General features: G+C 49.1%; 1 protein-coding gene across 1 annotated transcript in view; it reads left to right on the plus strand.

Moving 5' to 3' along the window:
• Positions 1-26,227, plus strand: part of LOC147729420 (uncharacterized) — a 78,892-nt gene that overhangs the window by 35,615 nt on the left and 17,050 nt on the right. Inside the window, exon 2 of the mRNA XM_086959844.1 lies at positions 1,876-2,002. Within this exon, the coding sequence (XP_086815970.1) occupies positions 1,876-2,002 (127 nt within the window). The remainder of the gene's footprint in view (positions 1-1,875; positions 2,003-26,227) is intronic.

Consider the following 26,227-nt stretch of genomic DNA (forward strand, 5'->3'; position numbering starts at 1 on the left):
ACCAATGACCCCAGCACCGCCAAAACTAACCTACACGAAGGAATGAAAGAAGTTGCCGAATGAATGAAACAAAGCCGTCTGAAACTGAACTCAGACAAAACAGAAGTCCTCATCCTAGGTACATCCCCCTCTGCATGGGACGACTCTTGGTGGCCGGAAGCCCTAGGAAAAGCACCCATCCCGACAGACCACGCACGGAACCTAGGCGTCATCCTGGATTCTTCACTCTCAATGAACAGACAAGTCAGCGCCGTATCCTCTTCCTGCTTCAACATTCTTCGCATGCTCAAAAAAACATTTCGCTGGATCCCCACCGAAACAAGGAAAACAGTCACCCATGCTCTGGTCACGAGCCGACTGGACTACGGAAACACCCTCTACGCAGGTACTACCGCTAAACTCCAAAAGAAACTAAAACGAATCCAAAACGCCTCAGCCAGGATCATATTGGACATCCCGCGCAACGAACACATCTCTAGTCACCTGAAAGACCTCCACTGGCTACCCGTCAATAAGAGAATCACTTTCCGACTACTAACCCACGCACACAAGTCACTCTATGACATCGGACCAGAATGCCTCAACTCACGACTGTCCTTCTACACCCCCTCCCGCCAACTGCGTTCCTCCAACCAAGCCCTCGCCACTGTACCTCGCATCAACAAGACCACCATGGGAGGCAGATCCTTCTCATACCTGGCTGCTAAAACATGGAACTCACTCCCCGCTTACCTTCGCCTAACCCAGAACCACCTAGCGTTCAGAAAGCAACTTAAAACGTGGATATTTGACAAGTAATCCTCCTCCCCTCTCTAAGCGCCTTGAGACCCTCTGGGTATGTAGTGCGCTATATAAATTCTCTGACTTGACTTGACTTGGAGCAGCATTCCACTGGTGGTGCAGCATTCCACTGGTGGAGCAGCATTCCACTGGTGGAGCAGCATTCCCTGGTGGAACAGCATTCCACTGGTGGAGCAGCATTCCACTGGTGGAGGACATTTCATGGCCAGAGCAGGAGGATGGATGAACAGGATGGGTGATGGAGGAGGACGCAGAACAACCCATGTTGAGATCAGAGAGATGAAGAGGGGACTGGTGAAGGACGCAGGGTTCTTCGGGGCAGGTTTGAAAGATGAATGGACTGGGCTGATTGTTGGACTGGGCCAGCTTAGAAGGATGAATGAGCGAGACTGGTGGAGGAGCCGGCCCTGGGGCTTTTCAGTGGCCGGTTAGAGGGATGATGCAATGTGACCTGGACCGCCCGATAGAAATCATGAGTCTCAGAGGGTTGTATCAGTCTTGATGGAGGAGGAAGGAGGACAGAGGCAAGGATGTGAGGTGGCAATGGAGAATAGAGAGCAGGTCTGCTTGTAGGGGCATGAGGAGAAATGAGGGTAAAATGAAGAGGGGTGGAGCCAATGAGGCTAATGAACTGGAGGTTAGGTGTGCTTTGACTTATGACAGAAAGAATTAGGTGAGGTCGTAGTTCGAGAGTAAGAGGGTTTTTTGGGTGGGAGGTGCAGAGGGGATGGTGTTCGCCTCTCTAGTCTTCTGAGTGAATAGCCCAACGGGGACACACGTTTTATGCAGCTCTAAGAACAGGCCTTTACCTGCTCTGCGCTTTCATGTCTGCTGAGGCACCAGGTTGATAAAGGGAAGAATCCCACCTCGTCGCGAGCTTCTGTTGTGATGTGCCCCCATGATGCTCGGGCCCGCAGTGTCTGCGCATGCTTCTGACCACTCTCAAGCTCAGCACGGCAGTCGCTGCGGTTTGAGTTGCTTCACTGGTGCAAGGCCCCTCAGAGGGGCTCTGCCCACCCTTAGCTTGTTCTACACTGTGCTGAATGGTCATTAAATCTGATGCTTCTCTTGCAGGCCCCTGCTTTGCTCCATGACCTCGCAGCACGGTGGTCCGAAGAGGACTGGACGCTTCTACGCGAATGGCAGACGGAACTGTATGAAGTTGTGATGAAGGAGCTCCAACAAGCCTTGACATCTCTGGGTAAAGTGTCAGTTTGAATTACAGTAACTCGAGCTGGGTCACTCGTGTCCAGGTGACTCGCTGATGTTTGATATCACATGAAACTCTGCGAAGTGCTAATTTAATAGCTTTCTGTTATCTACCGTCATGCGAGCCTGCCATAGAAACTATTGGATGTGAGGGAAATAGAGTCCGAAGGATTAGCAGGGATCACACAGAAACTTAGGAGGACATGAGACACCACACAACCTCCCTACAACACAACACAACAAACACAGGGATATAGGATTACAGAAGGACATGGGACACCACTCCTTCCATCTTACTGTATAACACACCCACAGGGATATAGGATTAGAGAGCTGTGGAGGGAACACAGGAGAACATGGGACACCACACTGCCCTTCTTACAACACACATCACAAACAGGGATATGGGATTACAGGGCTGAGGTGGAACACAGGAGGACATGAGACACCACACAGCCTCCCTGCAACACAACACAACAAACACAGGGATATAGGATTACAGGAGGACATGGGACACCACCCAGCCTCCCTACAACACAACACAACAAACACAGGGATATAGGATTACAGGAGGACATGGGACACCACTCCTTCCATCTTACTGTATAACACACCCACAGGGATATGGGATTACAGGGCTGAGGTGGAACACAGGAGGACATGGGACACCACACTGCCCTTCTTACAACACAACACACACACAGGGATATGGGATTACAGGGCTGAGGTGGAACACAGGAGGACATGGGACACCACACTGCCCTTCTTACAACACACATCACAAACAGGGAGGTCGGATTCCAGACCTGAGGAGGTACACAGGAGATTTTCACATAATACTCCTCTCTCCTTGCAGCACAGCAGAAGTCTAAACCCCATGTGACAATAGAAGATCTCACCATTCAACATATCACAACACACAGGAGATGCTAGGGCTGACCAGGGAACCCACAGGGGCAAATGAGGACACACTCCCCAGTTGACCAGGAAGGGGTGGGCCTATTTCCTCAGGTGCTGCTGGTGGCCTGCATGTTCTTTTGCTGGACATAAACCCTGTTGGAAGTTCTTCTGGGGCTCTACCTTCTATACATTGGATGTAGGAGAACCATAGAATCACAGCAGGTGCAGCCAGAGGTCTAAGCAACGCGTGGTGGCGTAAACTGAGCACTATGGGACGTCACCCTGGTGGGCCGGGAGGCAGTGAGCTGCTAATAAACAGGTCATTGAACGTAACTGTGTAGGAACATAAGTATCTGAACCGACCTTATAATGAACAAGCATTGGCAAAGCCGATAGGTCTCACCTTGGCACATGGGCAATGTTTTTAAATGTATTTGCAAGCAGCAGTAGTAATTATTTAATTTGTATTATTTATTTACTATGCAGTTTCATTTTGCACTATTCAGGCCTGTGAAAGGCGTCAGAGCGAGTACTCCCCTATGTGAGATCTATTGGCTTTGTTACCTTTTTTTAAAGTTATTTTATATGGTATGGCATAACCTGTCCTTGTATAGTATGTTATGGTATGGCCTGTGGTATAGTATGGTACAGTATGGAATGTGGATGTGCTGTATGTCTTATCAATGTATGGTGTTGTGTTGTATGGTCTGTCGTTGTATTGAATGGTATATTATGGGCTGTTATTGTTTGCTATAGTATCGCCTGTTATTATATGCTATGGTGTGATATGACCTGTTCCTCTATAGCACAGCTTTCCAAACTTTCCACGTCGGTGACACACCTTTTCGACAATCTTCATCTTGTGACACGGTAATGCGAGCGAGCGAGCACGAACCTCCTACAGTGGGTACTGGAGGGTACTCCTGCAAGAACATTTTGAAAAAATAGTGGGCCAATGGTGCAGTTTCAAGCAAATTTGAGAAAGCAGGAAGGTTCTAACAAAGACAGTGACTAGCAAAACTGGGTGTAAGCAAGGTTAGGTGTGTGCCTGAAACAAGAATATTACCATGCACACATTGACACATGCCCCATTGATTTACAGCACAAAAGGCGGGTGCGCGCACTGCCATCCCTTCCAACCATGCACAAGGTCCACCTGATGCCTTGCTGAATATGAGTTATTCAAAAATCCGTTCAGGACCAATCATGCAACTTATCCGCCGGTCCATGCTCATTGAACTGAGGTTAGACCGCTTTTCTCACCGCAGCGCGCCGAAAGGCACATCATCCTTACTTCACCGTGCCTTGCTATCCATCTCTCTCCCATCTCTCCCTCTCCCATCTCTCTCTCCTCTCCCTCCTTTCCCTCTTTCTCCCTTTCTCTCTCTCTCCCTCCTCTCCCTCTCCGTCTCCCTCTCATTTCTCTTCCTCTCCCTCTGTCTCCTCTCCCTCTCCCTCTTCTCCTTCTCTCTCCTCTCCTCTCCGTCTCCCTCTCACTCCCCTCCCTCCTCTCCCTTCCTCTCCCTCTCATTCCTCTCCCTCTCCCTTCTTCTCCCTCCTCTCCTTCTCTCCCTCCTCTCCATCTCTCCCTTCCTCTCCCTCTCCCTCCTCTCTCCCTCCTCTTCCTCTCTCTCCCTCCTCTCCCTCCTCTCTGTCTCACTCCTCTTCCTTTCCCTCCCTCTCCCTCCTCTCCCTCTCCATCCTCTCTCCTTTCCTCTCCCTCCTCTCCCTCTCTCTCCCTCCATCTCCTTCTCACTCCTCTTCTCCCTCTCCCTCTCTCCCTCCTCTCTGTCTCTCCCTCCTCTTCCTCTCCCTCCTCTCCCTCTCTCTCCTCTCCCTCTCCCTCCCTCTCCCTCCTCTCCGTCTCCCTCTCACTCCTCTTCCTCTCCGTCTCCCTCCTCTCCCTCTCTCCCTCCTCTCCCTCTCTCCCTTCCTCTCCCTCTCTCTCCCTCCACTCCCTCTCCCTGCAGTCTCTCTCTCCCCCTCTCTTTCTCTCTCTCTCTGGCTCTCTCACTCAGTATCTCTCTCGCCCTCTCTCTCCATCCTTCAGTATCTCTCTCTCCTCTCTCTCTCTTCCTATCTCTCTCTGTCTCCATCCTTCAGTCTCTCATCCCCTCTCTATCCCCCATCTCTATCCCTCCTCTCTCGTTATCTCTCTCTCCATCCTTCAGTCTCTCTCTCTGTGTTTCTCTCCCTCGGTAAGTCTCTCGCCCCCTCTCTCCATCCTTCAGTATCTCTCTCTCTCTCTCTGTCTCTCCCTTCTCTTCCGCTCGCTCTCTCCCTCTATCTCTCCCTCTATCTCCCCCCCCCCCATATCTCTGTGGCACCCTTTCACCGTTACCCTTCTCTCAGGAACGTCTCGCATGTGCCGCCCTGGAAAAGCATTGCCTCTTCTGTTTGTGCATTACAAGGAGCCGTTGGTTGTGATATAATTATTAAGTGCAACTACTGAGAAATTAATTCAACAAAACAGACAAATACAATTATGTAATGTTTCGTAAATAAATGCGGAGGTCATAAGACCTGAGGCTGGACAGAGTCCCCACCTCTCTGCTAACGCCTGAGTTTTCTAAGTAATAAGATGCAGCGCCTTGAACCAGTGCGTCAAGCAGAGACTCCTTCCGAAACTGCTCGGAAGCTGCCACTGCCAGGTGTCCGACGAGGTCAAGGAGCAGGAATCATGTTCACAGCAGCCGGTGCCCCTGGCTAAGGCTGGTGCTTGGCAGGCGAGACTGGTGCCTGCTGGGTCCAGGGTGGAGGGAGGCGCTACAGAGCACATTAACAGCAGCAGACACCCCCCAGCGTCATACAACTCAAACTCCCAGAATGCATATAATATTGGAACCAAACAGGAACGATGGCCTGGGGCCTAAACAGAGTTTTAAAAGTTTGAAAATGTATCTGGGGAGCAGAGGCGGCGCCGTGGACACTGCACGCTTCTCCTTCCGACTGCGTTACTGAATGCAAGAGCATTCACCCTAATCTGGCCGCAGGCGTCATTGTCACGCGACACACCCACAGAGGGGAGGCGACACAGTACCGTGTCGCGGCACACACTTTGGAAAGCTCTGCTCTATAGTATGGTATGGTGTGGACTGCGATTGTGCTATTTGTCTTATCAATGTATGGTGTGGCATTGTATGGCCGGTCATTGTATTGTATGGTGTATTACGGCCTGTTATTCTATGCTATGGTATGATGAGGAAATATAAATTTTATGGTCAAGTAATGTTCCCTAACGTGTACCCCACCGTCTCCATGTACCAGCTTAAAGTGCATGTAACTTCCCTCCTGTGCCAGCTATGAAGACGCAAATACATTTGCGTCCAACGTTAACATGTCCTCTTTCAGACCCACCCTGAATGGGTTGAATATTCCGTTTCTAAGTATGCTATGCCAACGTCTTTTTGTGGTGTACTTTACACGTTTTTCAGCTCTGGCGAAGTAGGCCCTGAATTCTGCCTTTTTCCTGCTTTCTGACTCCGAAAGCCTCAGCCCAGGCTGTCTCTGTACCCGTGACCTCTGCCTTACTCCCTGTGCGGCTCACGGCGCTTAGCTCAGCCTGCTGCCTGCCAAGACTGTATTCAACCTTCGAATTATCTGTTCCGCTCCTCGAAAATGCATTCCTGCCTACTAGTTTAAGTAAACATCCCCCCAGCTGCAGAGCAAAGGGCCCGGCCTCACTGTCTCCGTGCAAGTAATTCATAGCCTCTGTTACCATGGTAGGCCCATGCCCCTCGCATTCTCATGCAGACACTTAGGCGCTTATACACGCACTCACAGTCAGTATAGAATAGCTTCTGCCCCAGAGACCTTTTCCGTTTAGATAATATGGTTCCCAAACCTCAGATATCAGATATGATAGAGGTACGAGTTGATCTGACATGCCAGACTTCTGTCTCTTTCCGCCAGTGTAAATGTCAAGTCCCCTGCACCCTCCAGTTTCACGTCAATCACACGTCATGCAGCTGCGCGCGCATCCAGGCCTCAGATTTCTGCTGACATTACAAGATTCTGCTTTGTGCCACCCACTTGTGACACCTACCTGTGACGTTTATAGCACACACCTCTATGTTCACGCCTAGTTCACGCCTTCTAATTACGTATCACTACCACGTGTGTGTTTTATCTTGTTTCTCTCAGCTGTTACGCCTACTGTATTGGTTTCTATAATGTGACTTAAGTATATAAGCTATGTATTGTCAATAAAATATTGCTCTATCCCTTCCTACACCCCAGTGGTGGTAGGAACATGATATCCGGTCTGACCATTCCTTTTTAAGGAATAAAACCCCTAAGAACTCTAACACCACGGACTCTGCCTCTTTCTTTCCGATTGAGTTATTATTGGTTAAGTACTTACCTGCATAGAAATTAGGACGGTAAATCAAATATTTACCACATTATTCTGGCGCCCGAATAGGGACCCCTCCCCCACCCCATGCGCCGGTTGGTGCGTTGCAAGCTCTGTCCCCTGCCATCAGTTAGACGGAACTACGCGTACTGGCAGGATTTCCTGTATCTCCCTCTGGCCCACGGAGGTGACGAAGACTGCGATCAGCACCCAGACGAGGCGGTGAGGAGTGCGGAGGATCCCGACCAGAGCCTAGCCGAAAGAAGCAAGGTCCGAGGTGTCAAGAGGCCCACCAGTTTCCGAAGTATCCACGTGTCGAGTCGAGTCGAGTCCGGTCCAGTCCAGTCGAGTTTTCCGAGGCCTTCTGTTTCCGTGCTTCCCGGTGAGTACCATTGCTGGGACGTATCTAGACGGGTGCATTATTATGTATCCGGTAAAGACGGGTTTGGGTACACAAATTCGGTCTGCACTGTTTTAGACAGTGTATCTGTACTGTTTAGCAGTATATCAGTTTTTCTAGTTCTTGCACTGTTCTTAGCAGTGTATCTGTGCTGTTTAGCAGTACATCCAGTATAGGGGGGTAGTCATATATGTCTCGAATGTCTTTCATGTGAGTAATGTTGTGGTATGAGTGACTGTTTTTATGTGTGTTATTGTGTTCTTGTATAACTAGCTGTGTTCAGAGTTAAGTAGCAAGGATTGAGCATTCAGTACTAAGTAAACAAGATGCCGTTTTTCAATAAGTTAAAGCAGATAGGAACTAGGAAAGGGATACTAGAGGAAGAAATTCCTATCCCCCCTAGGGACACTCCTGGAAATTTCATGTATCAGAAACATGGCTTAGATGCCATACTGTATCTAGATTTATGGGCCGATTATACTAAGCATCTAGACGAGAGACACAGATGGCCTGTTACCGCAACATGGGATGCTGAGTGCATCATGAAGGTAGAGGAAGCACTATGGAAAAAGAAAGCCAGACAATCTCAGAAAGACGCCATAGAATTTTGGCGTAAGGAATCACATAAACGTGCTGAAAAAGCACTCCGTAGAGAAGACAGACTTAGAGAAGCACCGGATAAAGTCCGAGAAAACGAATTAGTTACTGAAGGGATCCGAGTAAAATCAGAACAAGTAGACCGCGCACGAAACAATCTTGTAAATGGTATGTATCTTGTGGCCGAGGGTTCGCCTGAAGCCACTTCAGAAATACCGAAAGATCTGCCGCCACCATTGGTTCCAACTAAAGTAAATCACAGGACTACTAAGGACATATTTCTGAATTCCTATCTAAACGATGTAGCACCCGCTTACACCAATCCACGTGCCCACGTCCCGCCTACTGACGGTGACGGAGATGGCAACCCGCCTCCAGACCATATCCCGCCATTACCGCAACAAGGTTTCCCCGTTCGACAGCCCATCGTTCCTCCACCTCCACCACTTCCCGCACCTAAAATTAATATACCAAATCCGCTTCTACCTGATCCTACTAAAAGACAAGTTCAAGTACACATACAAACTCCACAGAGGGATAATGCCCAAGCCTCTGCCTCAGGAGGTGCGACCGGGGGTTACCAGACCCCGCCAGCAGCACACAGATTACACCTTAGGGACATGCAGAACACGCTCCAATCACCCCGTCTCGACAGACTCAAAGGACCGCTGTCAGTTTGCAGATATGATCCAGTACCCGGCAAAGACGATAGAATGTTGATAGCATCGCTACGCTTACGACAAGCTACAGATTACCTAATATTATTCTCAGGAATGAAAGAGCACCTAGATAGAATATATCATTTTGTCCAGACTGGGGAAGACCCTGAAAGTATTAAGGAGGCCATGGCACATCAGAAAGTTGACACTCAAGCATATATACTACGTTTTTTCATAAATTGTTTAATAAGAGAACGAGACAGGCCTGAGACAGAACAGGATGAATTAGAGGGACTCAACAAGTGGGGTCAAAATATATCCGAAGGAAAACATGATAAAGGGGGTTGCATAGCCAGTATGTACAGGAAAATAAGAAAAGCAGTGATAGAAATACACGAAAAAGAGAAAGAAAAAGCTTCCTCCGAGGAGGAGGAAGAACCTGAAGAACCAGAAAAGACTACAGATACGATAGCGTATGTAGGTAAGGGAACTTATCTTAGGAAAGGCATTCGTCCAGTTTTTCTCTCTGGCATATCAAAACCGAATTCTCCTGAACATCAGTTCCAAGAGACTGATAAAATGCTTCGAGAACGAATGGGGTACCATGTACTCAATTCTATGGATGAACAAGAACTAGCCCGGTCAGCAGTACTATGGGCTGACAATCCGAACATATACAATGATGACACAGTAGCGCAGACATTCCTGAACCTATCCCCAGACGAGCAGAAATTAGCAGGTGTATACATGATTCAGCACCTCCTCACGTTATACAGAAACCAACATTCTGATCCAGGTCCCTTACACGATACATTAGAAGCACTACTCATGGATAGATGGAGAGGTCTAAGTACCAAGTTAATACAAATAATTCTAGAACAACGGCACAGATACAACACTTTCTTAAGCTCCGAATATGTTCCCGCTCCGCCCCCAGAAAGAAAAATGTACCATATGGAGCGTCTGCATGGTATTGAAAGTCAGAACCCCTTACGAGAAGTACATCCAGTTATGGGTACCGATAATACCTTGAAACGTGTGTATGTACACACACCTCTGACCAAGTTAGAACTATTGGAAATGAAGAAACTAGTACCCTGTCATGATAAAGACCCTGCAGGTTTTCACAGAGAACTTAAAGACATGTTACTGATGGGAGATTACACATATGCAGATATCATGAAAATGTTAAAGGTACTGCTGCCCACCGGCATCTACGAGAAACTTAAGGAACGAGAATGGGAGGTGGGAGACAAAAAGATTGTATGGGCAGAAATAGAAGACGAGGAAAAACTTCGTACCCCAGGGCTAGGCCTGGGGAGAAAACTAAAGCATTACCAGGTTTGATAGTACAGGTTCTGCCAAGATTACTGACAACTAGAAAGGAAGACTGGGACGCTATCTCAGCCTGTAAACAGAAACACGATGAAGATACTAGTGACTTCTATTCCAGATTCGAGAAATGTTTCCTTATTAATAGCGGCCTTAAACCAAGTAGCGAATCGTACCCGCACCTTTTTGTATCAAAGTTAGTCGAGAATTCCCTGGCAGCAGCTAAAACTCGTGTATACAAGGTTGAGAGTACATGGCAAGCAAATACGCCATCCCAGATGTTACAATACCATCAGAACAGAATTAGAGAAGAACAGGATCATGAACAGAAACGCATGAAAGACACGAAAATGAAAATGTTAGTGGCCCAGTCGGTTCCAGCCGACGGCCAGAGAAAGGGTACGGCCCAGACAGGAAATACAGCAGCTCCCGTTAAAGGGACATGCAACTATTGCAAGCAGCCAGGTCACTACGTACATGAATGTCCAGTTCTGAAACATAATATAGCAACAGGTAAAACTAAGGAAAGACCGCATCCGCCTAGACAAGACCAGGTCCAGCAACAGACTTCACAGAATATACAGCCTATGCAGAATACACAGCCTATGCATGTTTCATCACATACAGCACAGACGGTAGCGGTACCACAGCCACAGCCCATTGCCGCGACTCAGCAAGTTTCACAACAAATGTACCAGTATGCCCAATCTGATTACCCCGATTATCCACGATACACATGAAACAGCCTAGAGAGGGAGTTTGGCTTGCCTCTTATTGAGATTCCTGTAGATCAAGAGGGTCCTTATGTACACAGTCAAGTATTGGGAAAAGACAGAAAGTTTTTAATTGACACAGGAGCAAGCCGCACAACAATCAGCCATGACGAAGTCCCAGGGGCACCCCTCTCAGGCTCACAGAATGTTTCCCTTGGTTTTTCAGGACAACCTATTGTAAATGAGGTATCGAAACCCGTCCCCCTGGCTGTGGGTCCATTATCACGTGTTACAGACCTGTTACTTACGAAATCATGTCCAGAAAATCTGTTAGGAATAAAGACATTGAAGGCTCTAGGAGCAGTGATATGTTGTTCTCCGGAAGGAGTTAGACTTTTCTTGCGAGATTTTAAGGGTCACTATGTATTACGAGAGTTTGATGTCAGATTGAAAAATGTACCGGATCACTTGTGGGCACAAGGCCCAACCAATGTAGGCTGCATGCACATTACACCATACCGTGTTACACTGAAGCCAGGTGTTGTTTTACCCCGAATCAGACAATACAAGTTACCACCCGATGCTGTAGTGGCTTTACTGGAAATCATTGAAGAGCTCATTGCCCAAGGAGTGGTCGTAGAGACCGACTCCAATATCTGTAATTCCCCTATCATTCCGATTCTTAAACGTACTGATCCCAATGCACCGCCAGTATATCGGCTGGTGATTGATTTACGAGAACTGAATAAATGCATCGTTCCACAGTACCCTGTGGTTCCCGACATCTCTTCCCTATTGACTGCTATTGATTCAGAAGCAACGTTCTTTACTGTAATTGATCTCAAGAACGCCTTCTTTAGTGTACCTATTGATCCAGAGAGCCAATATCTCTTCGGATTCAGTTTAAATGGACGAAGTTTCAAATTTTCACGCGCACCTCAAGGATTCACAGAAAGCCCCAGCATCTATAGTCAAGCACTGAAAAGACAACTTGATTGTATCCAAATGCCAGTTAACACCGCTTTACTGCAATACGTCGATGATCTGCTGATCACCGCACGAAGTGAGCCCGAATGTGAACAAGCATCACTGACAGTTTTACATTTTCTGGCCGACAAGGGACACAAGGTGTCTCCTTCGAAGCTACAATTCTGTGTTCAGCAAGTTGTGTACTTGGGTCACTTGCTGTCCAAAGTGGGGAGACAGCTCACTCCTGATCGCATCCAGTTAATTGTAAATATGCCACAACCCCAGACACAAAAGGAAGTGCGGGCCTTTATAGGCCTCACCTCGTACTGCAGACAATGGATTCCTCAGTATGCATTTCTAGCTAAACCACTCATTCAGTTGACAACACAGGAGGTAGCGACTTCGACTGTCCTTCCTTGGACTCAGGAACATACACAGGCCTTTGAGGAATTAAAGAAAGCTTTATGCCAAGCACCAGTTTTAGCAACACCATGTTACAGCAAACCTTTTACACTTTTTGTTACAGAACGTGATGGTACAGCGTTGTCTGTCCTCACTCAAGACCAAGCAGGTTCACATAAGCCTTGCGCTTATTTTTCAAGTACATTGGATTCAGTAGCCCAGGCACTCCCTGCGTGCTTGAAGTCAGTAGCAGCAACAGCACTAGCAATCAGACAGAGCGACTCAATTGTTTTAGGACATCAATTAACAGTACAAGTTCCACATTCTGTAGAGGTTCTTTTAAACAGAACTCAGACTCAACACTTGACTATAGCACGACTGACAGGTTATGAATTAACGCTATTCCAGCCACACATAGAAATCAGACGCTGCAGCATTCTGAACCCCGCAACATTGTTACCTTCGATTATGACAGATCCAGCCCCGCATGATTGTATAGAGATCATTAATGCAGTAACAAAGCCCCGACGAGACTTAACAGATGTTCCATTGACAAATCCAGACCTGACACTTTACGTGGATGGTTCATGTATGAGAACAAGTACAGGAGAATTAGTGGCCGCGTATGCAGTGACCACTGAAACTGAAGTTAAAGAAACACATCGTATTGATACACTGTCCGCTCAAGCGGCAGAGCTCATTGCTCTGACCCGAGCCTGTATACTAGCCAAGAACAGAAATGTTAACATATACACTGATTCCCGTTATGCTTTCGGAGTCGTACACGACTTCGGAATGTTATGGCAAGAACGAGGTTTCTTGACCTCTCACGGTGCCAAGACCCAACACGGTCCCCTCATTCAAGCACTGTTAGAAGCAATACATCTGCCTTCAGGCATATCCGTCATGAAGTGTAAAGCACATACTAAAGTTACAGATTCTGTTTCCCAGGGTAACGACCTGGCAGACCAGACAGCGAAACATACAGCATTGACTCACACCCAGACAACTGACGTGACAAAGACAATAGTACCGACACATTGTATGACAGTTAGGGATCCCACACTAGATGTAATCGATATTCAGACACATGCTACTACAGATGAAATAAAGAAATGGACTGAACTAGGAGGGATCCAGACAGATCAAGGTTGGATGACGAAGGGAAAATCTACATGGTTTCTCCCCGACTCTATGGTTCAAGTCATAATCAATACAGCACATAGTCCAGCACATCTAGGAGAGAAAGCGATGTTAGACAGTTTACAGAATCTCTGGTATAACAAACACTTACGAGCGGCAGCAAAACAGAAAGTGCGTACTTGCATGATCTGTTGTCAGTTCAATCCAGGTAAAAGCGTCCCTGTAGAGCAAGGTGGATTTCATCCTCCCGATCACCCTTTTGAAGTCCTCCAGATGGATTATATCCAGATGGACCGTTGTCGGGGATTCAAATATGTCCTCGTAATTGTTTGTGCACTTTCCCGTTGGACCGAAGCATATCCAGTCCCAGATTACACTGCTCCGACCACTGCCAGGCAGCTGGTTCGAGAATTCTTCCCACGATACGGCTTGCCTCGTGTCGTGTACTCAGATAACGGACAGCCATTCTCATCCGAACTCATGAAACAGGTTTCCTTGCTGCTAGGATATCAGTGGAGATTCCATTGTGTCCGACATCCCGAAGCCGCTGGCCTTGTAGAAAGGCATAACCAGACACTAAAGACCCGCCTTGCTAAAGTTTGTAAAGAGAAAGGGGTCGACTGGATAGTCGCCCTGCCAGTTGCATTGTTCTATAAGAGAATGGTCGCCCATTCGAGAACAGGACTATCCCCGTATGAAGTGGTCTTTGGCAGACCACCGAATATGTGGGGGACGCCCATACCTAAGAAAATTACCGATGTTGATTGTAATATGCTGACAGATTACCTTGCCTCCTTGATGTCTGCACTCCAATCATGTCGTTCACAGGTTGCCGCAGCCTTCCCGGACAACACTGACGTAAAGCCGCATGATGTCCGTCCCGGTGACACAGTCCTAATTAGGAACTTCGACAGGAAAAGTCCGCTGGAGCCCCGCTGGAAAGAGCCGAAGACCGTCCTTCTTACAACACGGACCGCTATCAAGGTGGAAGGCCGAAAGGGGTGGATCCATACGAGTCATATAAAAAAATGCAATGAACTGATGCCAGAAACAGACTCGTCCACCCCCTCCAAAGACTGCATCGAACCTAGTGACTTTAAAGTTCCGAAACAAGAGAAAACTCCCCAAGAGGAGTACCGCATGAAACTTCGATCTAGCAGCAAGTCAGACAGTTTAATTGTTTAAGTCCTCCCCTAGGTGAATCGGTTAAATAGTTTCTGACATGTATCCCCTAGATCGAGATAGAGAGAGAGAGAGACAACTCAAGAAGCGTACATATTGCAAATCACTGCGCAGTCACTGTATAGTGACGTTATTGATTATGTTTTTTCTAAGTCTTCTGATTATTGTTGCGAGTATATTGCTTCCCATATACTACCCTATTTTCAAGCGTGAACAATCTGCTTACAATGTCACTGCCGAACATTCTTTTAGTGAATTACCTCCCCACGAACTATCTTACAGACTCGCGCTGCGCAACAACACATTCATTAGTATGTTACATCACTCTCATCAGACTAACAATGCTACAAACTGTTGGATATGTGGCCGACTCCCTCCCTACCAGAAATACAAGGGAGTTCTGCCCCTCTTTCCGTACCCGTTCACTCACAATGGCTCCTGTGGTGCATGGTTTAGAATAATTAATTCCTTAGATCCTGATGTCGCTGTTTTTAAAGGGAGCTGGGTTTGGGGAAACTTGAACTTAGTTCTGCTTAATGCCTGTTACCCTGACAAGAAGGGACTTCCCATTAGAATAGGAACTGATCTAGAAAATGAAGTATATGGATTAGGTAATTATACAATTAACCTTATGATTCTTACTGTTGAATCCGAAGCTGCTCCAGTTCTCCCTGCTATGTCAGTATTACCAGTTACTGGTGAATTATGTGTCAGTAAGAAGGGTTCAGTACACTTAGGTCATAGTAAATGTACTACTGTGGTTGAATTCAGTGATCAAGGCAAGTCGTCCTTTAGAGCTACCCGTCATTCCTACTTTGTTTGTGGCCATACCGCATACATACGCTTACCTCCAGATTGGGATGGTACCTGTTACATTGCATTCCTTCTGCCACCCGTTTTTCTAGCCCCTCCTGATTATCACAGAAATACAAATCTAGTAAAGAATAGACTCCGAAGAGATCTCCCGATTGTCGACTATACTGAAACGGCATGGGAGCAATACACAGATTTCAATAAAGGATTCTTTTTCTTCACAGGCCCCGTCCAAAATAGTAAACTAATCCGCAGATTAACTAGAACACTTGAAGCCGTAGTGAATGAAACTGCCTCCGCTCTAGGCAACTTAACAGAGGAGCAGTCCGCCATGCGGGTTGTTGTTCTTCAAAATCGTCTTGTTATTGACGTCATCTTGGCAGATAGAGGCGGAGCTTGTAAGGTCATCGGGTCAAGTTGCTGTGTTTTCATTCCAGAAAACGCGCCAACGGTATACAAAGCTATTACACGTCTTCATAAAATTGCAAGTCAGATACATCAGAATCCAGGCACCTGGACTTGGTCCGGTTGGTTCTGGACAACGTTAACCGCTTGGGGATGGAAGATCCTATCCTTCCTAGGCATTGCCCTTGTTATAGTATTCAGTTGCTGCCTGTGCCTACAGTGTGAGCCAGCGATTTGTGGACTGTGTGCCACATCGTGCATTGAACATTCCAGTTTTCTCTCAAAACGTGAAAGGAAGAAAGAAGAGCAAATGATGTTACAAGAACAGACTGATCGATTCATGAGGATCGGTATATCATGAAGGGTCCGTAGGGAACAAGGAGGGAATGAGGAAATATAAATTTTATGGTCAAGTAATGTTCCCTAACGTGTACCCCACCGTCTCCATGTACCAGCTTAAAGTGCATGTAACTTCCCTCCTGTGCCAGCTATGAAGACGCAAATACATTTGCGTCCAACGTTAACATGTCCTCTTTCAGACCCACCCTGAATGGGTTGAATATTCCGTTTCTAAGTATGCTATGCCAACGTCTTTTTGTGGTGTACTTTACACGTTTTTCAGCTCTGGTGAAGTAGGCCCTGAATTCTGCCTTTTTCCTGCTTTCTGACTCCGAAAGCCTCAGCCCAGGCTGTCTCTGTACCCGTGACCTCTGCCTTACTCCCTGTGCGGCTCACGGCGCTTAGCTCAGCCTGCTGCCTGCCAAGACTGTATTCAACCTTCGAATTATCTGTTCCGCTCCTCGAAAATGCATTCCTGCCTACTAGTTTAAGTAAACATCCCCCCAGCTGCAGAGCAAAGGGCCCGGCCTCACTGTCTCCGTGCAAGTAATTCATAGCCTCTGTTACCATGGTAGGCCCATGCCCCTCGCATTCTCATGCAGACACTTAGGCGCTTATACACGCACTCACAGTCAGTATAGAATAGCTTCTGCCCCAGAGACCTTTTCTGTTTAGATAATATGGTTCCCAAACCTCAGATATCAGATATGATAGAGGTACGAGTTGATCTGACATGCCAGACTTCTGTCTCTTTCCGCCAGTGTAAATGTCAAGTCCCCTGCACCCTCCAGTTTCACGTCAATCACACGTCATGCAGCTGCGCGCGCATCCAGGCCTCAGATTTCTGCTGACATTACAAGATTCTGCTTTGTGCCACCCACTTGTGACACCTACCTGTGATGTTTCTAGCACACACCTCTATGTTCACGCCTAGTTCACGCCTTCTAATTACGTATCACTACCACGTGTGTGTTTTATCTTGTTTCTCTCAGCTGTTACGCCTACTGTATTGGTTTCTATAATGTGACTTAAGTATATAAGCTATGTATTGTCAATAAAATATTGCTCTATCCCTTCCTACACCCCAGTGGTGGTAGGAACATGATATCCGGTCTGACCATTCCTTTTTAAGGAATAAAACCCCTAAGAACTCTAACACCACGGACTCTGCCTCTTTCTTTCCGATTGAGTTATTATTGGTTAAGTACTTACCTGCATAGAAATTAGGACGGTAAATCAAATATTTACCACAATGATATGGCCTGTTACTCTATAGAATGGTATGTGCTGTTATTGCATAGCTCTAATATTTCAACAAGGGAGACCCAAGGATCACTGGGCACCTGGGGTAATAACTATAAGAAAACACTGGTCCCTGGTAACACTACTGTAGATGCAAAGGCCCAAATGTCGAATAAAATGTATTTAAAGGAGCTTATGAAAAACAATTTTAAGACACACTGTGGTGCCATGAATATTGGTGCAAGATGAACGTGCTCAGTGTGAGTAGTTAGCCTGGCATATGATGTCCACTAGTTCTAGTGGGCACCTTGCACCAGTCTAAACGACCCTTATTGATGGTGGTTGTAAAGTCAACCTTATAGACAAGCTATCCTAGTGGTATCATGGACCAGCAGTCAATAGGCCAACACTTCAGAGAGCATGTGAAGCAAGTTGTTTTACCAATTATAATCCCTTGAATACCAAATGAAAGTACGCCACACAAAGTATATATCAAATATATATGTATTTATTCTGAACAAAACCCCTCTGCACTCTTTATGAGGTCAGAGGTAAAAGCACAATACAAGTTACTTAATTAGCATACGATAAGTTGCACAATATACTATTCTGCCCTAGGGGCCTCACGAACCATAGACTAAAATAGTGGTATAAGAACCATGACAGAAGCAGTGAGTAGGCCTAGGGAATCACTGGGGCTACTGTAAACAACCAAAGGTTAGGAAGTAGGGGGCTCACGGGAGATGTGTGCAGTGTCTAAACACAGCCGCGGGTTACTATTGACTTTCTATGGGAAACAAAGAAGTTACAAAGTTACAGTTTAAGGGCACTTCCGGATGGACCACGATGAAACCACTTTAGACTAGGACACTTTGAGAGTCAAGACCCACGAGAGCACCGGAGTACTCGTGTTACCTTACACAGGGAAGCCGGGTGCATAGTTGCCTTTTGGTGTCGGGTTTCGTCAATGTTTTCTATGAATATCTGTAAAGAAGTGCTGCAGGCGACCAGAGAAAAAGTGTGTGGGTGGATCCAAGGGTGGATCGAAGATCCGTAGAACCTGAAAGCAGAGGGTACAGAGTCTGGGTCACTAGCCAGTGACCAGGAAGGAACCAGGCGATGTCGCGTTCATCTCAGGTGAAGAGGTGAAACTTGTCTCTGCAGCCACGAGGACCAAGAGTGTCGACGATGACCAGGAGCTAGATTCGAGCTGTCCCAGGCAGGATCTAGTTGACTGCGGTGTCGGTGCCGGGATTGGACCCAACAAGCCTTGGCAAATGCAATCCACGCAGGAGATGAAGATTGGCTTCGGTGCAGACCAGCAAGGTCTGGGGTGCTTCTCTTTTGCAGGGAAGCTGGAGCAAGCCTGGAGCAACCAGGAAAGCAAGTTAAGTTTAAAAGAAAGTCTTCAGGGGGCTCACTAGCCAACGGACTAGGAACCAGGAAAAGGCTTCGAGCTGAAATGCAGGAGGGGGCCCCACGGGACACTCGTGGAGTGTGGAGGCCTGAGCTTCGGTGCAAATGGTGCTCGGGACTAGGGCTTCTCCTGCCCCAATTCACAACTGCGAGTTACCTCAGGAGTCGATGCAGTTAGCAAAATGCAAGATGTCCAGAAGTTCCTGTCCCAAGTCTCTTGTGTCCGCCACGGGTCTCAGCTTTGCTGGGATTGTAATGCAGCGTCAGAGGTGTCTAGAAGTCCATGTCCTGTGTCACAGAGTCTTCAGGTTCCAGCGGGAGCCTCGACAATGCAGACTGGCAAAGTTGCTGATGGTGCCTGTTTGCACAGGGTGGTCACTCCTTGACCACAAGGGAGATGTGTTTAGTCTTCCACTCGATATGGAACGTCGAAGGTCCAGGATGTATGTTTCAAAGTTTCGTCCAGGTAAATCTAAAGTCCTAGGGACACTGTTCCTGTACTTATACCAAATTAAGGGGCTGGACTACCTGTAAGGTCCTTCCTATGGGTGGACCTAGAGAGGGGGTGGTTACACCCCCTTCCCTTTGTCCAGTTTTGCGCCAGAGTGGGGCTGGAGTGCCCCATCAACTGGTTTGAACCGGGCTATGCATGGAGCACCTTGTGTGCCCCAGACAATGTCTGGAAAATGCATCTTGAATGCGGCCCTCCCTGCCCCAATACACTAAAGTCTGTCTGGGGTGGTGCTGGCACCTCCCAAGGCAGGAAACCTATTGTCCAGGCCTCCCCTGCCTGAGTTTCGTCCAGCAGCAGGAGGTCAGACTTGTGTCTCTGGCAGCAGCATCCATTTTGTGATGCTGAGGTTCTGTTTAACTTTAACCGGGTGTACCAGTAACTACATGTCTTCTCCCTCTAGAAGGGTGGAATGCTACCCCCGTCGCCAGGACTGGCGGTGGGAGGGGGGGTAGTATTCCAAAGTGTTTGACACCTTACACAACATGTTTTGATACAGCCAAACCAAAGTTATCATTAACTGCAAGGATTATAATGCACTTAAGAGTATATGGTATGGCTATATCATATTATGTGGATGACAGTGCTGAGTTTGTTCTGTTTATACATTTGCAGCTTATCAGCTGCATGTGTTGATTCTATCGGACTGAAAATGAACTGTGTTTTGCAAAGTAAAAAAATAATCAATTTTCAAACACCTGGATTGCAGAAGCATTGCTTGGTCATGATTCTGGACGCTTTGTGTCATTTCACTTCGATTGAAGCGAGGTTTGAGTACCTTCTTTGATAGAGTGCCTCTTGGCGTATTTCCGATGTTTCGAAACACTGTAAACACGTTTTTTAGCTCAATTTAACAGCTCTCATTTGAACAAATTCAAAATGAGGAAGGCAGAACGGACTCTGCCAGGATTCGAATGGGTGATCTGTGGGTGATGGCTGATGCCTGTGGCGAGCGTTTAAATCAGCCACTTTGTCAGTATATCAGGATTTAACTCTTCACTAGCAAAAAAATATAATGAGGAGGCCAAGCACATTTTTATTGTACTGAAGAGTTAAATCCTGATATACTGACACACACGTGTGTTTGTTCCAGCCTTGTGAACACTTCATGGTCAAAACCCCCGCTTTCAGTGCTGAGCGCGTCATGCAATGCGGCCCCCACACTCGGCACTGTCTCGCCCAGCTGGCTTCCAATACTGCCCGTAGCCCAAGGATATGTTCCACTTGCCCTCAGCTGTGCTTCTTGCAGGGTTGTTTCACTTTATTCATTAGGAGAGGTCAGTTAAGAGTGCAGATTGTAGCTGCCGGTCCTGCCACCCGGCCCGTGACATAAAGAACAGTCATTATTGACAGCAGGCAACCTTTCATAGGTAACTTCCAATACTTTGTGTCTCTTGGCGTTGAGTCTGTGTGTTTGCCTGCGTCATCCAGCATGAGTTAGTTGAGGGAAGCAAGAAGCCCGGGATAATATGCTGCATGCCTAAACACGTATAAGGTCCAAAAGACGAGACCTATTGGGTATGCCAATGCTTGTTATAGTAAGAGTTTACCAATGCTTTACACAGTTTCCAGTCTTAGTGGCAGAGGGTGTGGTGAGGTATGATGCTGTGGCATGTGGTGTGCAGTAGGGCTTTGTGTGAGCATGTCTGTGTAAGTGATGGTGTGGTGACTTTTGTTGCCTTGCCGTGGTGTTCAGTCGGAGTCTGTGTTTCAAAGTGTGCTTGTCAATGTGGGTGACCACTGATGCTGTGGCTTGCGTGGTTCAGTAGGCGTCTGAGTGGCCAGGTCTGTGGGAATGATTGTGTGGAGAGCTGTGAAGTTGTGGCTGGTGCTGTACAGGAAGGTCTGTGTGTCCAGGTCTGCCTGTCTCTGTAAGTGACTGTGAGATTGTTCCCTGGTGCCCAGGTCTGTGGTGAGCTGTACAGGAAGGTCTGTGTGTCCAGGTCTGCCTGTCTCTGTAAGTGACTGTGAGATTGTTCCCTGGTGCCCAGGTCTGTGGTGAGCTGTGCAGGACGGTCTGTGTGTCCAGGTCTGCCTGTCTCTGTAAGTGACTGTGAGATGGTCTGTGGCGAGCTGTGCAGGACGGTCTGTGTGTCCAGGTCTGCCTGTCTGTGTAAGTGACTGTGAGATTGTTCCCTGGTGCCCAGGTCTGTGGTGAGCTGTGCAGGACGGTCTGTGTGTCCAGGTCTGCCTGTCTCTGTAAGTGACTGTGAGATGGTCTGTGGCGAGCTGTGCAGGACGGTCTGTGTGTCCAGGTCTGCCTGTCTGTGTAAGTGACTGTGAGATTGTTCCCTGGTGCCCAGGTCTGTGGCGAGCTGTGCAGGACGGTCTGTGTGTCCAGGTCTGCCTGTCTCTGTAAGTGACTGTGAGATGGTCTGTGGCGAGCTGTGCAGGACGGTCTGTGTGTCCAGGTCTGCCTGTCTGTGTAAGTGACTGTGAGATTGTTCCCTGGTGCCCAGGTCTGTGGTGAGCTGTGCAGGACGGTCTGTGTGTCCAGGTCTGCCTGTCTCTGTAAGTGACTGTGAGATTGTTCCCTGGTGCCCAGGTCTGTGGTGAGCTGTGCAGGACGGTCTGTGTGTCCAGGTCTGCCTGTCTCTGTAAGTGACTGTGAGAATGTTCCCTGGTGCCCAGGTCTGTGGTGAGCTGTGCAGGACGGTCTGTGTGTCCAGGTCTGCCTGTCTCTGTAAGTGACTGTGAGATGGTCTGTGGCGAGCTGTGCAGGATGGTCTGTGTGTCCAGGTCTGCCTGTCTGTGTAAGTGACTGTGAGATTGTTCCCTGGTGCCCAGGTCTGTGGTGAGCTGTGCAGGACGGTCTGTGTGTCCTGGTCTGCCTGTCTGTGCGAGTGACTGTGAGATTGTTCCCTGGTGCCCAGGTCTGTGGTGAGCTGTGCAGGACGGTCTGTGTGTCCTGGTCTGCCTGTCTGTGTAAGTGACTGTGAGAATGTTCCCTGGTGCCCAGGTCTGTGGTGACCTGTGCAGGACGGTCTGTGTGTCCAGGTCTGACTGTCTGTGCGAGTGACTGTGAGATTGTTCCCTGTTGCCCAGGTCTGTGGTGAGCTGTGCAGGACGGTCTGTGTGTCCAGGTCTGCCTGTCTGTGTAAGTGACTGTGAGATTGTTCCCTGGTGCCCAGGTCTGTGGTGAGCTGTGCAGGACGGTCTGTGTGTCCAGGTCTGCCTGTCTCTGTAAGTGACTGTGAGATTGTTCCCTGGTGCCCGGGTCTGTGGTGAGCTGTGCAGGACGGTCTGTGTGTCCTGGTCTGCCTGTCTGTGCGAGTGACTGTGAGATTGTTCCCTGGTGCCCAGGTCTGTGGTGAGCTGTGCAGGACGGTCTGTGTGTCCAGGTCTGCCTGTCTGTGTAAGTGACTGTGAGATTGTTCCCTGGTGCCCAGGTCTGTGGTGAGCTGTGCAGGACGGTCTGTGTGTCCAGGTCTGCCTGTCTCTGTAAGTGACTGTGAGATTGTTCCCTGGTGCCCGGGTCTGTGGTGAGCTGTGCAGGACGGTCTGTGTGTCCAGGTCTGCCTGTCTGTGTAAGTGACTGTGAGATTGTTTCCTGGTGCCTGGGTCTGTGGTGACCTGTGCAGGACGGTCTGTGTGTCCAGGTCTGCCTGTCTCTGTAAGTGACTGTGAGATTGTTCCCTGGTGCCCAGGTCTGTGGTGAGCTGTGCAGGACGGTCTGTGTGTCCAGGTCTGCCTGTCTCTGTAAGTGACTGTGAGATGGTCTGTGGCGAGCTGTGCAGGACGGTCTGTGTGTCCAGGTCTGCCTGTCTGTGTAAGTGACTGTGAGATTGTTCCCTGGTGCCCAGGTCTGTGGTGAGCTGTGCAGGACGGTCTGTGTGTCCAGGTCTGCCTGTCTCTGTAAGTGACTGTGAGATGGTCTGTGGCGAGCTGTGCAGGACGGTCTGTGTGTCCAGGTCTGCCTGTCTGTGTAAGTGACTGTGAGATTGTTCCCTGGTGCCCAGGTCTGTGGCGAGCTGTGCAGGACGGTCTGTGTGTCCAGGTCTGCCTGTCTCTGTAAGTGACTGTGAGATGGTCTGTGGCGAGCTGTGCAGGACGGTCTGTGTGTCCAGGTCTGCCTGTCTCTGTAAGTGACTGTGAGATTGTTCCCTGGTGCCCAGGTCTGTGGTGAGCTGTGCAGGACGGTCTGTGTGTCCAGGTCTGCCTGTCTCTGTAAGTGACTGTGAGATGGTCTGTGGCGAGCTGTGCAGGACGGTCTGTGTGTCCAGGTCTGCCTGTCTGTGTAAGTGACTGTGAGATTGTTCCCTGGTGCCCGGGTCTGTGGTGAGCTGTGCAGGACGGTCTGTGTGTCCTGGTCTGCCTGTCTGTGTAAGTGACTGTGAGATTGTTCCCTGTTGCCCAGGTCTGTGGTGAGCTGTGCAGGACGGTCTGTGTGTCCAGATCTGCCTGTCTGTGCGAGTGACTGTGAGATTGTTCCCTGTTGCCCAGGTCTGTGGTGAGCTGTGCAGGACGGTCTGTGTGTCCAGATCTGCCTGTCTGTGTAAGTGACTGTGAGATTGTTCCCTGGTGCCCAGGTCTGTGGTGAGCTGTGCAGGACGGTCTGTGTGTCCAGGTCTGCCTGTCTGTGTAAGTGACTGTGAGATTTTTCCCTGGTGCCCAGGTCTGTGGTGAGCTGTGCTGGACGGTCTGTGTGTCCAGGTCTGCCTGTCTGTGTAAGTGACTGTGAGATTGTTCCCTGGTGCCCAGGTCTGTGGTGAGCTGTGCAGGGCGGTCTGTGTGTCCAGATCTGCCTGTCTGTGCGAGTGACTGTGAGATTGTTCCCTGTTGCCCAGGTCTGTGGTGAGCTGTGCAGGACGGTCTGTGTGTCCAGATCTGCCTGTCTGTGTAAGTGACTGTGAGATTGTTCCCTGGTGCCCAGGTCTGTGGTGAGCTGTGCAGGACGGTCTGTGTGTCCAGGTCTGCCTGTCTGTGTAAGTGACTGTGAGATTTTTCCCTGGTGCCCAGGTCTGTGGTGAGCTGTGCTGGACGGTCTGTGTGTCCAGGTCTGCCTGTCTGTGTAAGTGACTGTGAGATTGTTCCCTGGTGCCCAGGTCTGTGGTGAGCTGTGCAGGGCGGTCTGTGTGTCCAGGTCTGCCTGTCTGTGTAAGTGACTGTGAGATTGTTCCCTGGTGCCCAGGTCTGTGGTGAGCTGTGCTGGACGGTCTGTGTGTCCAGGTCTGCCTGTCTGTGTAAGTGACTGTGAGATTGTTCCCTGGTGCCCAGGTCTGTGGTGAGCTGTGCAGGATGGTCTGTGTGTCTTGGTCTGCCTGTCTGTGCGAGTGACTGTGAGATGGTCTGTGGTGAGCTGTGCAGAACGGTCTGTGTGTCCAGGTCTGCCTGTCTGTGTAAGTGACTGTGAGATGGTCTGTGGTGAGCTGTGCAGAACGGTCTGTATGTTCTGGTCTGCCTGTCTGTGTAAGTGACTGTGAGATTGTTCCCTGGTGCCCAGGTCTGTGGTGAGCTGTGCAGGACGGTCTGTGTGTCCAGGTCTGCCTGTCTCTGTAAGTGACTGTGAGATGGTCTGTGGTGAGCTGTGCAGGACGGTCTGTGTGTCCAGGTCTGCCTGTCTGTGTAAGTGACTGTGAGATTGTTTCCTGGTGCCCGGGTCTGTGGTGAGCTGTGCAGGGCGGTCTGTGTGTCCTGGTCTGCCTGTCTGTGTAAGTGACTGTGAGATTGTTTCCTGGTGCCCGGGTCTGTGGTGAGCTGTGCAGGACGGTCTGTGTGTCCAGGTCTGCCTGTCTCTGTAAGTGACTGTGAGATGGTCTGTGGTGAGCTGTGCAGGACGGTCTGTGTGTCCAGGTCTGCCTGTCTGTGTAAGTGACTGTGAGATTGTTTCCTGGTGCCTGGGTCTGTGGTGACCTGTGCAGGGCGGTCTGTGTGTCCTGGTCTGCCTGTCTGTGTAAGTGACTGTGAGATTGTTTCCTGGTGCCCGGGTCTGTGGTGAGCTGTGCAGGGCGGTCTGTGTGTCCTGGTCTGCCTGTCTGTGTAAGTGACTGTGAGATTGTTCCCTGGTGCCCAGGTCTGTGGTGAGCTGTGCAGGACGGTCTGTGTGTCCAGGTCTGCCTGTCTCTGTAAGTGACTGTGAGATGGTCTGTGGCGAGCTGTGCAGGACGGTCTGTGTGTCCAGGTCTGCCTGTCTGTGTAAGTGACTGTGAGATTGTTCCCTGGTGCCCAGGTCTGTGGCGAGCTGTGCAGGACGGTCTGTGTGTCCAGGTCTGCCTGTCTCTGTAAGTGACTGTGAGATGGTCTGTGGCGAGCTGTGCAGGACGGTCTGTGTGTCCAGGTCTGCCTGTCTCTGTAAGTGACTGTGAGATTGTTCCCTGGTGCCCAGGTCTGTGGTGAGCTGTGCAGGACGGTCTGTGTGTCCAGGTCTGCCTGTCTCTGTAAGTGACTGTGAGATGGTCTGTGGCGAGCTGTGCAGGACGGTCTGTGTGTCCAGGTCTGCCTGTCTGTGTAAGTGACTGTGAGATTGTTCCCTGGTGCCCGGGTCTGTGGTGAGCTGTGCAGGACGGTCTGTGTGTCCTGGTCTGCCTGTCTGTGTAAGTGACTGTGAGATTGTTCCCTGTTGCCCAGGTCTGTGGTGAGCTGTGCAGGACGGTCTGTGTGTCCAGATCTGCCTGTCTGTGCGAGTGACTGTGAGATTGTTCCCTGTTGCCCAGGTCTGTGGTGAGCTGTGCAGGACGGTCTGTGTGTCCAGATCTGCCTGTCTGTGTAAGTGACTGTGAGATTGTTCCCTGGTGCCCAGGTCTGTGGTGAGCTGTGCAGGACGGTCTGTGTGTCCAGGTCTGCCTGTCTGTGTAAGTGACTGTGAGATTGTTCCCTGGTGCCCAGGTCTGTGGTGAGCTG

Source organism: Lissotriton vulgaris, chromosome 2_2, assembly GCF_964263255.1.
Source record: "Lissotriton vulgaris chromosome 2_2, aLisVul1.2, whole genome shotgun sequence".
In the NCBI taxonomy this organism is placed as follows: Eukaryota; Metazoa; Chordata; class Amphibia; order Caudata; family Salamandridae; genus Lissotriton; species Lissotriton vulgaris.